The sequence below is a fragment of the Oryctolagus cuniculus genome, chromosome 8 (assembly GCF_964237555.1).
Source record: "Oryctolagus cuniculus chromosome 8, mOryCun1.1, whole genome shotgun sequence".
Taxonomy (NCBI): Eukaryota; Metazoa; Chordata; class Mammalia; order Lagomorpha; family Leporidae; genus Oryctolagus; species Oryctolagus cuniculus.
The window spans coordinates 138,040,150-138,054,045 of record NC_091439.1 but is presented as its reverse complement, the minus strand read 5'-3'; the positions used below and the strand labels follow the sequence as shown (position 1 = coordinate 138,054,045).

Below are 13,896 nucleotides of genomic sequence, written 5' to 3'. Positions count from 1 at the left end.
ACCTGCATGAGAGAACGGGCAGAAGCTCCTGGCTCCTGGCTTCAGATTGGCCCAGCTCCAGCCCTTGAGGCCATTTGGGAAGTGAACCAGTGGATGGAAGACCTTTCTCTCTGTCTCTCCCTCTCACTGTCTATAACTCTACCTCCCAAATAAATCAATAAAATGTTAAAAAAAAAATAGGTTTTAGGAAGTGAAGTGAACTTTGCTAAATCTGTTCTTGAAGTCTGCTCATTTTTCAAACAAGTACATTTCTAAAAACCCGTGTTGGAATTTCTCTCTGATCTGCAGGCTTCTTTATGTTACCTGCTTTTCTGTGTCTCCCTAAGATGTCATCCTTCTGTCTTTCTCCTCTGACATTCGCCGTATAAATATTGAGCGTCTTTAGGATGGACGGGTTGCTACATTAATTTTGCAATTAGGAAGGAATCAGATGCAACATGAATAGTTTGCTGCTAGAAACATATTTTTTAAAGAAAGATGTAGCTTAAAGATTTCTTTGGAACATAAGTCTGGAGCATATCTGGATGATCTGTATCTTTTTAAATTATTTATTTATTTATTTGAAGGGCAGAGAGAGAGAGAGATTGGAAATGGAGCAGCTGGGATATGCAGTGGAGCCCACACAGTTCTCTGATACGGGATGCCGGTCTCACGTCGCAAGCGGCAGCTTAACCCACTGTGCGACAGTGCCAGCTCCTCCCCTTGCGTTTTGATGAATCTTACTTGAGTATTTATACATTAACTGTGTCCTACACATTGAGATCTACAGATGAAGACTGTATAAGCCTAAATATGATGAATAATTACTGAGAAGAACAGATCTTTTCAATTTCTTAGTAATCAGGAAGTGAATGTTTTAGGAGGATAAATGTAAATGAATATAATGGTAGCAAATTTAGCATGGAAAAGCTTCACATTAAGTAGTTTTCCCAGGCTGTGTGATTTCTACCTCTGGAGCATTTTTACTGATAAGTTAGTGATTGTTGGATGTTCTTGACATAGGCATGAGAGCTGTTACCTGGTTCTTTTCCTGGCTTGGTCTATTGAATGTTACTTGCTAAATCTAGATGATTAAAGACTGGGGAAATATAGCCCAGATCTGTGCTACTTCAAGATCAACATGATTTACTCTTGTTTGGGTAAAATCGATAGTATAGGATTCTCCTGAACCTTGAATTTATATATCATTTCTTAAGCAATGTTTGGCAAATCATAACCTGACATAATTGCGTTTCAATGTACAGGAGAGTAGGCATTAAAAAAATTTCCAGTATTAAGATCATGAGTTTTAAGGTATGTAGGTTGTAGGCAAGGAGCCAACCAGTGAGAGAAATCAAGCCAAGACTTAGCATGAGAAAGCGTCAGGGCCTGAGAATTTGTGATTTTCTTGCTTTGTCGGATTCACTGATTAGGTTAGTTTCCTTCTTGAGAAAAACGACACATTTTTCCAGAGAGGCAAGCAGTGGCACACCTTCGCCACCAGTTCCCGTAATTCGACTTGAACTTGGAGAGGAATTTTTGGCACATGACTATGTAAGACAGGAGCTGGATGGGAGATGTAGAAGTCGATTATTCCACCCTTGAGTTGCCACTCACTTTTTTAATTGGATAACATGTACATAACACTAAAATTTACCAGTTTTAAGCATACAGTACAGTGACATCCAATCCATTGCCATTATTAGATAACCATTACCACCATCTGTCTCCAGAGCTTATTTCATTTTCCCAAACAGAAATTCCATATTCATTAAAGAGTAACTCTACAATCCCTCCTCCTTCCCGTAGCACCTAGCAACTACTGCCTTACTTTCTGTCTCTATAAGAATTTGACTACTCTAGGTACATAGAGTATTGTACAGTGTTTGTCCTTTCTTGACAGTCTTATTTCACTTAGCCTGTTGTCTTCAAGGTTATCCTTGTAGCATGCACCAGAATTTTGTTCATTTTTAAGGATGAATAATATCCTATTGCCTGAGTATACAGCATTTTATTTGTACATTGTATCCTGGACACTTGAATTACTTCCTCCTTTGTAGGCACTTACTAATAAATCATTCATTACTTCAATTATAGAAAAGATTTATATTTAAAATTTTTATCTTTATGAGAGGAGAGAAGCAGAGAGAGGGGGAAAGCAAGAACTCCCTCATCCACTGGTTCACCCTAGATGCCTGCAAGAGCTGGGGCTGGGCCAGCCCACGAGCAGGAGCAGGGAACTCCGTCAGTGTCTCTCGTGTGGGAATCAGGGATCCAACAACCTGAGCCATCACCTAGGGTCTGCACTGGCCGGAATCTGGAATTCAGATTAGCGCTGGGGTTCAAACCCAGGCATTCCAGTTTGGAAAACAGGCATCTTAACTAGTAGGTCAAATGTCTGCCCCAAAAGATTTGGATTTTGACAGAAACTAGTCTTAGAAGATCGATTATGGTCTTACTGATGTCCATTCTCAGTCACTGGAGATTTTATTCATTGAACCAAAATGCAAGTGCCTACAATATGCAAGAGAAGAGTACACACAAAAGACGTGATGCCAGTGTTGAGTCGAGTCAGGGGAGCATACACCAGCTGCGTGAGCCTACATGACTAGAGGCAAAACCATACATGTGCTGAATGAGTGCTGTCGTGAGAACTCTGCGGGCATTCAGCAGGTGCTGAATAAGTGCTGTCGTGAGAACTCTGCGGGCACTCAACCAGCACACTTGGGGAGGCGCTGGAGTCCGTCGGAAAAGGGGGGCAGGAGGAGAGTCTCAGGCAGGGGAAGCAGCGCGTGCAGAGGCCCCTTGGCCCGTCGCGGAAGCGAGCGCAGCCCAGGAGACCTGGCGTGCAGGGAGTGCGCATGGCAGGGCGTGGATCTGGGAAACATGGAAGTCTCGCTGCAGACTTTGTGCTGGGAGCAGTGGGAAGCATTGAAATGTTCTAATCTGTGAAAAGGGCTCAGTGGATTAGAATGGTGATCGGACTTTAGTGTGTAAATGGTTTCTGGAGATAGCATGGTTTAAAAGGTTGTGTGAATGGGGTTAGAACCAAATCCAGCAGGTTCATGAAGGTGACTTTTACAGTTCTCAATGCAAAAAATGAAGATCGGAGTGGGATTATAGCAGCACATATGGAGGGAACTACATTTGAAGGAAAAATTAGAGAATCTGATTAACAGTTGTTGCCATGTGAGCTAAGAGTAACTCCTGAATGTTCAGATCGGTGGTCCTTCATTGATAGTGTGTGGAATGTGGAAATGATGAAAACCAAAATGTGGTTCTTGAGATTTGGCTGTGAAGTAGGGGGAAGAGGTCAGATTGTAGCCATAGGAAAACGTAGGTCTGGGGAAATTTGTGTTTTGGTGTGTTTTTGAGATGGTAGAGACCTGGTCTACAAGTCAGTGGGGCAGGATCTCTGGTTATGGTGGAGAGGTGAAATAGATGTGGAGGAGAGGGGTAATGGGTAATTTAAGAAGTCAGAGAAAGGGGCCGGCATTGTGGCATGGTGGGTAAAGCCACCACCTGCGACACTGGCATTCTGTACATCACCAATTTGCATCCCGCATGCTCCACTTCCGGTCCAACTCCCTGCTGATGGTCTGGGAAAGGCAGTGGAAGATGGCCCAAGTGCCTGGCCCCTGCAACCCTGTGGGAGACCGGGAGGAAGCTTCTGGTCTGGGTCAGTCCTGGCTGTTGCGCCCACCTAGGGGGTGAACCGGAGGGTGGAAGATCCTCTCTCTCTCTCTCTGTTTCTCTCTCTCTCTCTAATTCTTTCTAAATAAATTTAAAAAAAAAAAGAAAAAGATGAAGAAGAAGTCTGAGAGGTGGGGACGGGTGGGGAGAAGGACCCAAGGCAGTGATTTGGAAGGAGTGGTTGTCTTTAGAGATGAGGAGAGAGAGAGAGAATAGGGTGGGTGCGGTCTTAAGTAGACAGATAAAGACACAAGTTAGCAAAGGCTGACAACTGCAGAATCAGTTATTGAAGATGCTAGGTTTTCATCTGTGTTTTCTATTTTGTATACCATTATTGATAGATCTGATTGTGAGAAACAGGGCAGTGTTTCAGGGTTAAACTACCCTCACTCCTTGTCAGCTATCATGCAGTCTTCCAGATAACTGACATTCCTCGGTGAAATAAGAGTTTCTGGTAGAATAGTGTATCATTTAATTTCAGCTTTCTACCTCTAAAAGTTTTTTTTTTAACCCTAAGTGGGCATAGTTTTATATCATTAGCAAGTCAACATGGTGTATGTGTGTGTATGGATGTTAGTGAAAATCACATCTTCTAAATTTATTCAAAGCTCGCCAAGTGTGCATTTTATAAATTTTTGATAAACAGTTGTTTACTGTAGCACAATGATATGTGAGGGTGGGGTAGAGGTCACACTGATTGCTTTATCTTCACCTTGGTGAAAAATCATATCTTAGTTCAAAGCTGTTCAAGTAAGTCCTTGCTCCGTTTTCCCACCCTGTCTTCAGCGATATTATTTGGAGTCAGCAATCAATGGATTCCACCCCTCTGAGACTTGCTTAACCTACAGCTGCTGATATAATCCAGGCAAGAGCTTGTTACTTTATCTGAATTGTCCATCGCTACCTTAATGAGTGAAATGGTTAAGTAGAGGAGGGGGCGAGCCTTAAGGAATGTGTGTGCCATTTGAGCAGAATATTTCAGTGTATATAGGGAGAGAGGGAGGGTGGGAGAGAAATCCACTTACATCACTAGAACTGCATTGAGTGTGAGCCTTGCAGGTTAAGAGACAGACTACAGTGTCTTGCTTTCTGCAGGAAGCAGCAATGCCGTTTGTTTCCTAAGAGGAATTTTTTATTTAGAGAAGGAAGCTTTCTCTCTACCCAGGAAATGGCTTTCCTTGTGCGTTGCTATGCCAACTGCCTGCAGCCATGGTCCTCCAAAGTAAGCACAATAATGTAATTATATTGGTGTGTTGCATTCAGACTCATGATTCTCGAGATTGTGTGTGTGCATGTGCTGTGTTTCTGTCAGTGACTCTCTTTGCTAGCAGGCATGCTTGTGTTGAGTGTGGGGGACAGACATCATTACATTAAATGTCCATCAGTGTCATGCTGCTAAGATTAATTGTGCAAACTTGGGTAGTGCAGTGGGACAGAGATCACTGGTGACCACTCTGTCAGCATCATTAGCAGCTAGGGAGGAGGTCCCGATTCACACGCTCTGCCCTGGTTTTTTTCCTCCTTTCTCTTTCTCTTTTCTTTCTTTCCTTTTTTTTTCTGGGTCGGAGGGGTCTGCATGTGTGATTGCAAATGAAACAAGAGTATTAACGATGCTTGGCTGAATGCTGGAGACTGGTTCTTATGCCACCCTGACGAATATAATTCTGTATTAAGCCTTTTGGAAGGGAGTCTGTGTGCAGTCAGCCATTTTAGCTTTTTTTTTTTTTTCTCTCCTTTTCTTTTGCCTCTTATTCTTCAGTCTCAGAAATGATCTTGTTCTGTTGGAAGACCGAGAGCTGTGTAAGGTTCCCTCGGTCTTGTCATAGGCTACAGTGGTTAGAGTTTTGGGGTTATAAAAATGGAGACGAATGCCGTTGTTCGAGCTCCTTTTCTGGTCTACAAGTGTGAGGGGTTTTTTAAGCTCACCAGTAGTGACACTTTAAGCTGCAGCTTGGTTTTCCCTCCTCCCTCTTTTTTTTTTTTTTTTTTTTTCCTCTCCTTCTTCTTCTTCTTTTTCTTTTAATTGAATGCTGTAGAGGGTGACTTGCCACCGTGAGAGATTGGTACATGATGTGTAAATTCAGTTCAGCATATGTTTCTTCATTATGAAACCACTAGCAATCCCAGCTAACCATGGAGTTATGGGCCAGCAAGAGAAACATTCAGTAAGTATTGCGAATGCTGCTTGTGCTTCAACAGCACATCGCAGAGAACTGCTTTAAAATGGGAATTGTTGCTCGTTCTCGTGAGGGAAAACAGTTGTTGTAGAGGGCATGATATTCTGCTCGGAGGAGGGGAGGGTGAGTGACTACTGGCTTGTTCTTCTAATTCTGTGGTAATTTTAAAGACATTGTAAGCAAGACAAACAATTCATTTAAAGCCAAAATCACCCACACTGAGAAATGCTGGACAACTAACTGATTTTTGTAATCAGAAACTAAAGCTTGGCGCTTTAACGTCATACCTGAATAGTTTTCTCTTTTAAATGTTGTTGTAGTTGAATTTGATGCCAGACGTTGAGAAAGGTTACTGAGAATGAGACTGTAGGGAGGAATTCATATGCAGGTCTGAGGAGGGAGGGAGAGCTTTGGCTATTGATTTGGTAATAAAATGATCAGTGGGACTCAGCCGATTGCTTAGCATGTATTAATTGGTGGTGGAAACGCAGCATTTCTTTAATGCCACACACACACACACACACACACACACACGCACTTACTTCTTCCTAATTGATCCCGTGAGTCAGCTTTGCGTTTCTCACGCTGAAATCCCATAGGTAGCTGCTGCTGTTCACAGTGAACACACTCTGTGCCTGACACCAAGGACATGCCTCTTCCCTCAGGGCTGTGGGTGCTCACGGCACTACTTTTGTATCTCCATGTTGGAAATTCTCTGCTATCACACTAATTCATGTGATGGATATAAAAATATTGCATTTCAACATGTGAATTTAGGCAGCGTATACAGTAGTCCAGGTATTTCTGAAATGTCTCCTTCTGCATTGTAGCATCCAGCAGGTTGTTTCAGTAGGGGGCAGGAACTGTCTTTTATGGATTCTGGAAAGCATGAGATATTAAACTTCAAAAATGGACATAAACTGCCAAGGGTCTGAAAATTTACATATAGAAGGCCATGCATTGAGAATTACATTTCTGAGTGTAATTTAATTTTGTTCACGATGATGAACAAAATCATCGTGAACAAAATTACTAACTCGGCCCAAGAGGTTTTCTTGGGCATGGTCTCACCTCAACAGCGGACCTTGGATGTTCTTAGGGTGATCGCTGTGTTGGAGGCGTGCTGGGGGACTACTCCTGGAGCCCCGCCTCCTCGTGATGAGGTCCTTGCCATTCTTCACTAGTTGAATCTCTTCATATCAGATCCAAAAAGAGACCAACCTTATACGTATTTCGCTAATAGGAAAGGTTGTTAAAGAGAAGGGCCATCCCACTTCGATATCTCTGAACAGGGTCTTTGACGCACTCCTTTGTAGTCTAAAACATAAGAGTATTAAACTATACCTGAGGAGCCTTAGGAACAGATTTAAACTGTGTGTTTCTCAAGGTACTTTTGATAGAGTGAAATACTGGGGTGTGCTTCCCTAGCGCGACCCGTGCAACAGAGTTGAGGTTGATGGTGTGAGGATCTCGCTGCCTACTTGTCAGTCAGTCCTCTGTTAGCTGGTCTTGCCATTCAACGTTAACCAGACCTTTAAATTTTTAATTCTGCTCCCCAGCAATTTGTAGGAAAATGGAAGGAAAAGCTAAGTTTATTTTGGCGCAAGGATTTTTGACATTCATGATTCATGTTTTCCATGAAGTTTTTGAAGACCCCTTCCTATGTGAAGAGTTGCGTAAGAGAATAACAACTCTGGCTCTCACATCAGAGGTACTCAGTGAACAGTTGTTGAGCCAAAATGAGCAAGAAGGCCTCCCTTTCAACTGTTGAGGCTTTGTGAGAATAACGGCAGGGATAATGTCACATGGGTAAAATTTATGGAATTCACGAATCCTTTTATGTTGCTTTTTTGAGAAGTCTGTGGCTTTTTAAGTGTCTTTGCTTCTTTACAGAAAGGAATATGCTGCTAAAAAAATAAAAATATAACTTGGAGGGAGGGAGGTTTTTCTTTTTTGCCGTGATTGAACACCCATGGTAAACTCAGTTATTCTGCTTTGTCAGAATCTTACTCATTTTTTTATTCTCACTGCGTATTAGTTGCTAGTATATACCTTTCATTTAATTGAATTTTGGGGTTAATGAAGTTCCATTAAGCCCTTTAAACCCCTTAAGTCGTAAATGGTATGATTTTATACCCCCATCCACTTTCTGTATGTAAATTGACAGTAACACCAAGATGAGTACCTTGTTGTCACCAGAAATGCACCCGACACTGAGCTGTATTTTTATATTCAAGCAGTGCTTTTTAGGTAGTCTTTATCAGAATCTTGGGATTCTCTGAATATAAAAATATAAAGATCGAGGCAACTGGTGTTTCGGCACAGCAGATTCAGCCACCACCTGTGATGCTAGCGTCTCACCTGGGAGATGGTTTGAGAGCCTGCTGCTCCACTTATGATCCAGCTTCCTGCTGATGTGTCTGGGAAGGCAACAAGAGATGGCCCGAGTACCTGGGCCCCCGTCACTCACATGAGAAACCTGGATGGAGTTTTGGCCTGGCCTAGTCTCAGCTAAGCCATTTGGAGAGTAAACCAGTAGATGGAAGATCTCTCTCTCTCTTCTCCCTCCCCCCATCTCTAAGTCTGCCTTTCAAGTAACTAAATAAATCTTTAAAAAGATTTTACACTTAAGAAAAATAAGATTATTAATATTTCAGAAAGGTATTATAAAACTGTATTTTTCAAAAGGGACTAATAATTGTACAGATTCTTACTAGATACCATGTAGGAAAGTTCCGTAGGCTCACTCAGCTGGGGAAATTTTGGGATCACATTTGTCTTTTACTCAGTCTAGTCTTTTTTTTTTAACCATAGAACCTTTCTCTCTACTTTTTTGCCTACCTTAGATGCCTTTGAAACATCTGCAGTATGGAATGACTTTGAAACTTTGTAAACTTTTTAGATCACATTAAATGAATTTAATGATGTCAAACTGGTCACCTGTTTTCTGGTTTTAAGTTTTTATAAGAAATTACTGATTTTTGCAGTGTGTTGTAGTTATATCATCGTAAGCAACACCTGAAGTCATGATTGAAATGTAAACAGCGGCATCCAGAAGAAAGCACCATACCCAGATGTGGGGAGTAAATAGCAGTGGCTACATCTGTGTGGCACACACTGTATTTTGCATTGACTTGATCCTTCAAACAGCCCCCTCAAGAATAGTGCACCATTTTAGAGATGAAGACGCAGGTTGGAAAATAATTTTTCCCGGGTGTGTATTAGTAGTAAGTGGTGGAGTCTGCCTACAGTTGCCTGATTTCGCAGGCCTTGGCTTCAAGTTCACAATTGGAAGAGGGTACTTGCTTTCCCCCACTCTCGTTTTCCTGGCACGTAGGGCACTCCAATCACTGTCAATAGAAAAGAGCCGGCTTGCGGACGAAAGTCTTCTATAAAACTTCTGTTTGGCTGCATCAGCAGTGCTCTCTCCTTTTGAGATTATCCTTAGACATCCTCAGGCAGAGGCGCCATTGGCCCAACTCCTGCTTTTCTGGGCTTGATCCCTACCCTGTACCTTCCCCATTTTGCTGCTTGGTCCTTAAATATAAACTCCACACCTCACCTTCTTCTGTCCATTCGCTGTGTAACTCTGGCCTCCTGGCCTTGACTGCCTGTGTTCCCCTGAAGCACTGAGCCTTGCTGTGTCATCTGCCCCCCCACCTCCCCGGGGGAGCCTACTCCAGTCCATGGTCAGCTCTCCCAGGTCCACACCACACTGGCCATGTCTCTCTTGCAGGTGTACATATCCATTCCATCATTGCCTAAGCCTCTTAAATAGGACGACTGTCATGTAACTTAACCATGTTGTATCAGTTCCTACACGTCACTTAAGGCTAAAAAGTATACATTCTTTATCTGATAAACACATGAGTATTTCCCCCCAAACTATGCTTTGTAAATCTGGGACAAGCTGATCTGATTACACAGCGACTACTGTTCTCATCCTGTTTCCCAGCTTGCATTGCTGTTTGGTTGACTGACTTGTTCCTTGTCCTCTCATATTTCTCCCTTATAGCTCTTAATAGTGATTCAGTCTAAGACTTAATTGTATTAGTTCTTCTAATTCGTGCTTTTAAGTTGGCTTGGCCTTTGCAGTTAGGGGCGGTTTCACATCTTTGTTGTTGTTATTGAGAAGTAGAGAGACGAGAGGCAGAGACAGGGAGTTTGCCCATCTACTGGTTCACTTCCAAAAGCTGGAGCTGAGATAGGCTGAATATAGGAGGCAGGAACCCCACAACTTGAGCCATCACTGTTGTCTCCCAGGGTCTGCATTAGCAGGGAGCCAGAGTCATATACCAGAGTTGGGATTTGAACCCAGGCGCTCTAATGTGGGACTCAGACATCTTAACCACTAGGCCAAATGCCTGCTCCCAGGGGATCATCTGTTGACCGACCCCCCCCCCCCCCTTGCATTCTGTGTGCCGTGTGTTAAGGGTATTGTTGGAGTTTAAAGCCGTGTATCAGCTGCTAGGAGTGAAGTATGGAGCAGGCTCTGCAAGGCTGAGTGCACAGCATGTGAGGACCCAAGGTAGGAAGATAGAGAGTGTGAGGATACAGAAGCTCATGAGGTCGAGTAATGAAGTCATCACTGTTGGTGTGGGTCGTTAGACAGCCGCCAGCAGTGGGTCAGCACAGGTGGTGGAGCGAGGGCAGGAGGACACCTGACAAACTGACGATGATAATTGGAGGGCCCGGCAAGTGAGTACAGCCTCTTTCTCTGCCCCGCCCCCCACCCTCTTTCAACTAGAACATATTTAAGAATATGTGTTTTAAAAATTGATTTTATCCCCTCATGACCATTTGACCTTGTCTGTAGACATTGGGCATCTCTCTAATATAATTTGATCAATACCTTCTCCTTAGCAATGTAGAAAAATAGCACCTATACTAATTATAGATCCTAAGTTATGGCTCTTCTGAGTTTAGACTCCACCTTTTCTTTATCTGATTTTCATTTTGTCTATTCTAACGGATAACATTTCCTGAGATGACATAACCTTGTCTCTTGGGAAGGTTTTCCACTGTGTTGCTTGCAGAGAGACCTGAGAGGAAGCAATATCCTATTGTTTTATTCAAGGACAAGGTCATCTTGCCTTGGATTTGGGCCAAGAAACCCAGGCAACAAATACTAGATCCTTTCTACCCCTGTTAGAAGTGAGGAAATATATTTAGAAACCTGAGAGTCATTGTATACATGCGCTGCTTATATGTGTAAGATTAAAAGGAAAGTTCTGTCTCATTATAGGACGTGTTAAAGTAAGAGGAAGTATGTGTCATAGCCTTGCTTCTTAATATTGTTGAATAACGAGCCATTCAAAATAAACTACTTGAAAAGAAAATTATATCAATTAAGATGAGTGGAAAAGAGACTTTTTTTTAATGGACAGAATGCTCAAAATGTATCATTGGAAACTCGGTTACTCTCTCTTAATTATTTAGGCCATAAAAAGATCAGTTACTCATGTTAAATCTCATGTTTTATATGTTTGGAATACTGGTTTTGTACCCAGATAAACACTGGATAAATCACTCTTTAGGTATAATTATCCCTTAGACATAACTTGGCATTTCTTTAGCCCATCTCCTGATTGTAGGCCTGCCCATACTCTTAAATATTTCGTTCTGGAATCTATTAAGAATTTATGTAGAGCGTGCCTCAGTTTTCTTAATTTTCCTGTGCTAACAGTAATGATATAAATCTTATAGATAATTTAAATTCATAATGAATTTCTTAATGCTTATTTTGTATACCTGGTTAAAAAAAGAGTAACTTACCATTTTCCTGTATGTAGCAATGTTTGTGAACTCTCAAAAGCCTATCCTATTGAGATCGAAAAACCTTCCATTATTAACTATATTTTATTTGGATTATGGTCAGGTTATGCATTTTAAAAATATTTCTAAAATAAAATGAGTGTCTGGATATTTATACATATAGCCAGGTAGGTTATATGTGCATACAAATGTTCACGTCTATGTGTGTGTGTGTGTGTGTGTGTGTGTGTGTAATTTAAAATGAAAGTGTGTAAAATATGGCCTCAAGGTCTCAGTGTGGGTCAAGTTCCTGTCCTCACATCATTGCTGTCTCTGGTTTGCGTCTTTTTCTTCATCGTTAAGAAGTCGTCTTTCTGTTTGGAGACCTACCACGTGCCTGTGACTGCCTCTACCGGTTTTATTCAAGTGCCGATACTCTGGGATTGTCCCGAGTGTTTTACAGGACGAGTTGCAAAGAAGAGAGCCTAACTTTTGGAACATGGGTTGAGAAGACAGCACAGAGTGTGCAGTAAATAGAGGTCTGCTGCTGTGGTGCCCACAAAGACGTGGTGAGGCAGCACACCCACATGCACACAGCCAGGGCTGGTCCGTTGTCAGCCTCTGCCGACACAGGCCTTGTCTGAAATATGCCAGGTTCCCTCTGTTGTCTATCTCCAGTGTGTGTATGACCTACAGGTGTAATGTTAACACTGAACTGCACAGTCTGCCATGGTTGTCCTATCTGCAAAACTCAGCAGTCTTGCCGTTTCTGGGTTTCTTGTCTGCCTTACAACTACTCACGCACACTCTGATCTCTTCATCCCACGTCCCCAAGCTGGAACCTTCCTCTTAACTCAACCAGATGTTCTTCCTACGAGAGGCATCTTGGGCACGGATTAGCCTCATGTTTATTGACTGATAAAGTGGCAGTCTGAAAAATCCCTTTGCAGTTACTAAGATCATGTTCTTCTTTAGTGAACTCTGGAGGCATGCATTATTGGTTTATAATATTGACTAGATTTGATTACCAGATGAAACATATGTTCCTACCTCTCTGCCTATTTATACATGTACATATTTTGTGTATAAGTGTGTGTGTGTGTAAATGTGATTAATCCACCATCCCGTTTCTAGTTAAAGCATGCAGAAAAGGCTAATTAGTTTAAACCTCTTGGTTTCCTGTATTGGTAAAGATCAGTGTTCAGGAATGAGTGCCCTGTCCTGTGATAAGTGTATTCCTACTGCCCTGTGCTGGAGGTGGACTGCAGGTGCAGATTACCAAGGAGCCGCCTTGTCGTGGGCATTTCTGGAGGTCTTCATTTCACTACTTTCACTAGGAGTGCTGGCACAGAGTCACATGAAAGAAGACGAACGTGACTGTAAAAGTACTGTAGAGAGTGATTTTTTAAAAATTTCTTCTCCCCTCCTAGAAAATAATGGATAAACCAGATAGTTTTCTCTTTACTTCTAGTAAGTGGAAGCACCTTTAAACACTGTTCTCTGCAATTTAGCAATCCATAGGCTTGCGTGAGACTGGCAGCAGAGCACGTGCAAGGGTGTCGTGGAGCTGAGGACTGGCTGGTGCCTGGAGTCACAGCGGAAGAGCGATTTGGCCAGCTCAGCCCGGCCGAGTGACGAGCACAGCTCACACCTTGGGTTTCCAGGGTTTGAGTTGTGAGGGCAAAATTAGCTTTAATCTTAGACTTGTTTTTTTTTTTTTTTGAAAGGCAGATTTAGACAGTGAGAGAGAGACAGAGACAGAGAGAAAGGTCTTCCTTTGCCGTTGGTTCACCCCACAAGTGGCCGCTATGGCTGGCGCACTGCGCTGATCCGATAGCAGGAGCCAGGTGCTTCTCCTGGTCTCCCATGGGGTGCAGAGCCCAAGCACTTGGGCCATCCTCCACTGCACTCCCTGGCCACAGCAGAGAGCTGGCCTGGAAGAGGAGCAACCAGGACAGAATCCAGGGTGTCGGCACTGCAGGTGGAGGATTAGCCAAGTGAGCCGCGGCGCTGGCCAGGCTTGTTTTTCTGAACGCACACTTTTGTTCATTTTCAGTGGCAATTAAAAATACGAAACTATAGGGTCTCCGATTTCTTGTTGAAATTATTAATACTATTCGTGGACACAATCAAATGTCAAAATCAGACTACTTTAAAGACAATACTCACCTAAGTGTAAACGTAATTTAAAACTATTTCTTTAGAAGTGGTATCCTGTTAGTTGCCAACCCAGTTTTTATCACTTATCTTGGTCACTCTGGCAGCAGTTTGATCTGTGTGTCGTTAGTCTTGT

At 42.6% G+C, this 13,896-nt stretch overlaps 1 protein-coding gene across 14 annotated transcripts in view; it reads left to right on the top strand.

Moving 5' to 3' along the window:
• Positions 1-13,896, top strand: part of RAPGEF2 (Rap guanine nucleotide exchange factor 2) — a 275,299-nt gene that overhangs the window by 166,842 nt on the left and 94,561 nt on the right. Inside the window, exon 1 of one of the 14 annotated variants that reach the window (XM_051831663.2) lies at positions 4,826-4,894. The exons of 11 other annotated variants lie outside the window; for them this stretch is intronic. In XM_051831663.2, coding sequence (XP_051687623.1) covers positions 4,841-4,894 — 54 coding nt within the window. In that variant the 5' untranslated portion in view covers positions 4,826-4,840. Of the gene's footprint in view, positions 1-4,825; positions 4,895-5,678; positions 5,838-13,896 lie in introns of those variants that run through there. 2 more of the 14 variants (XM_051831664.2, XM_008273496.4) reach the window with 2 other exon arrangements.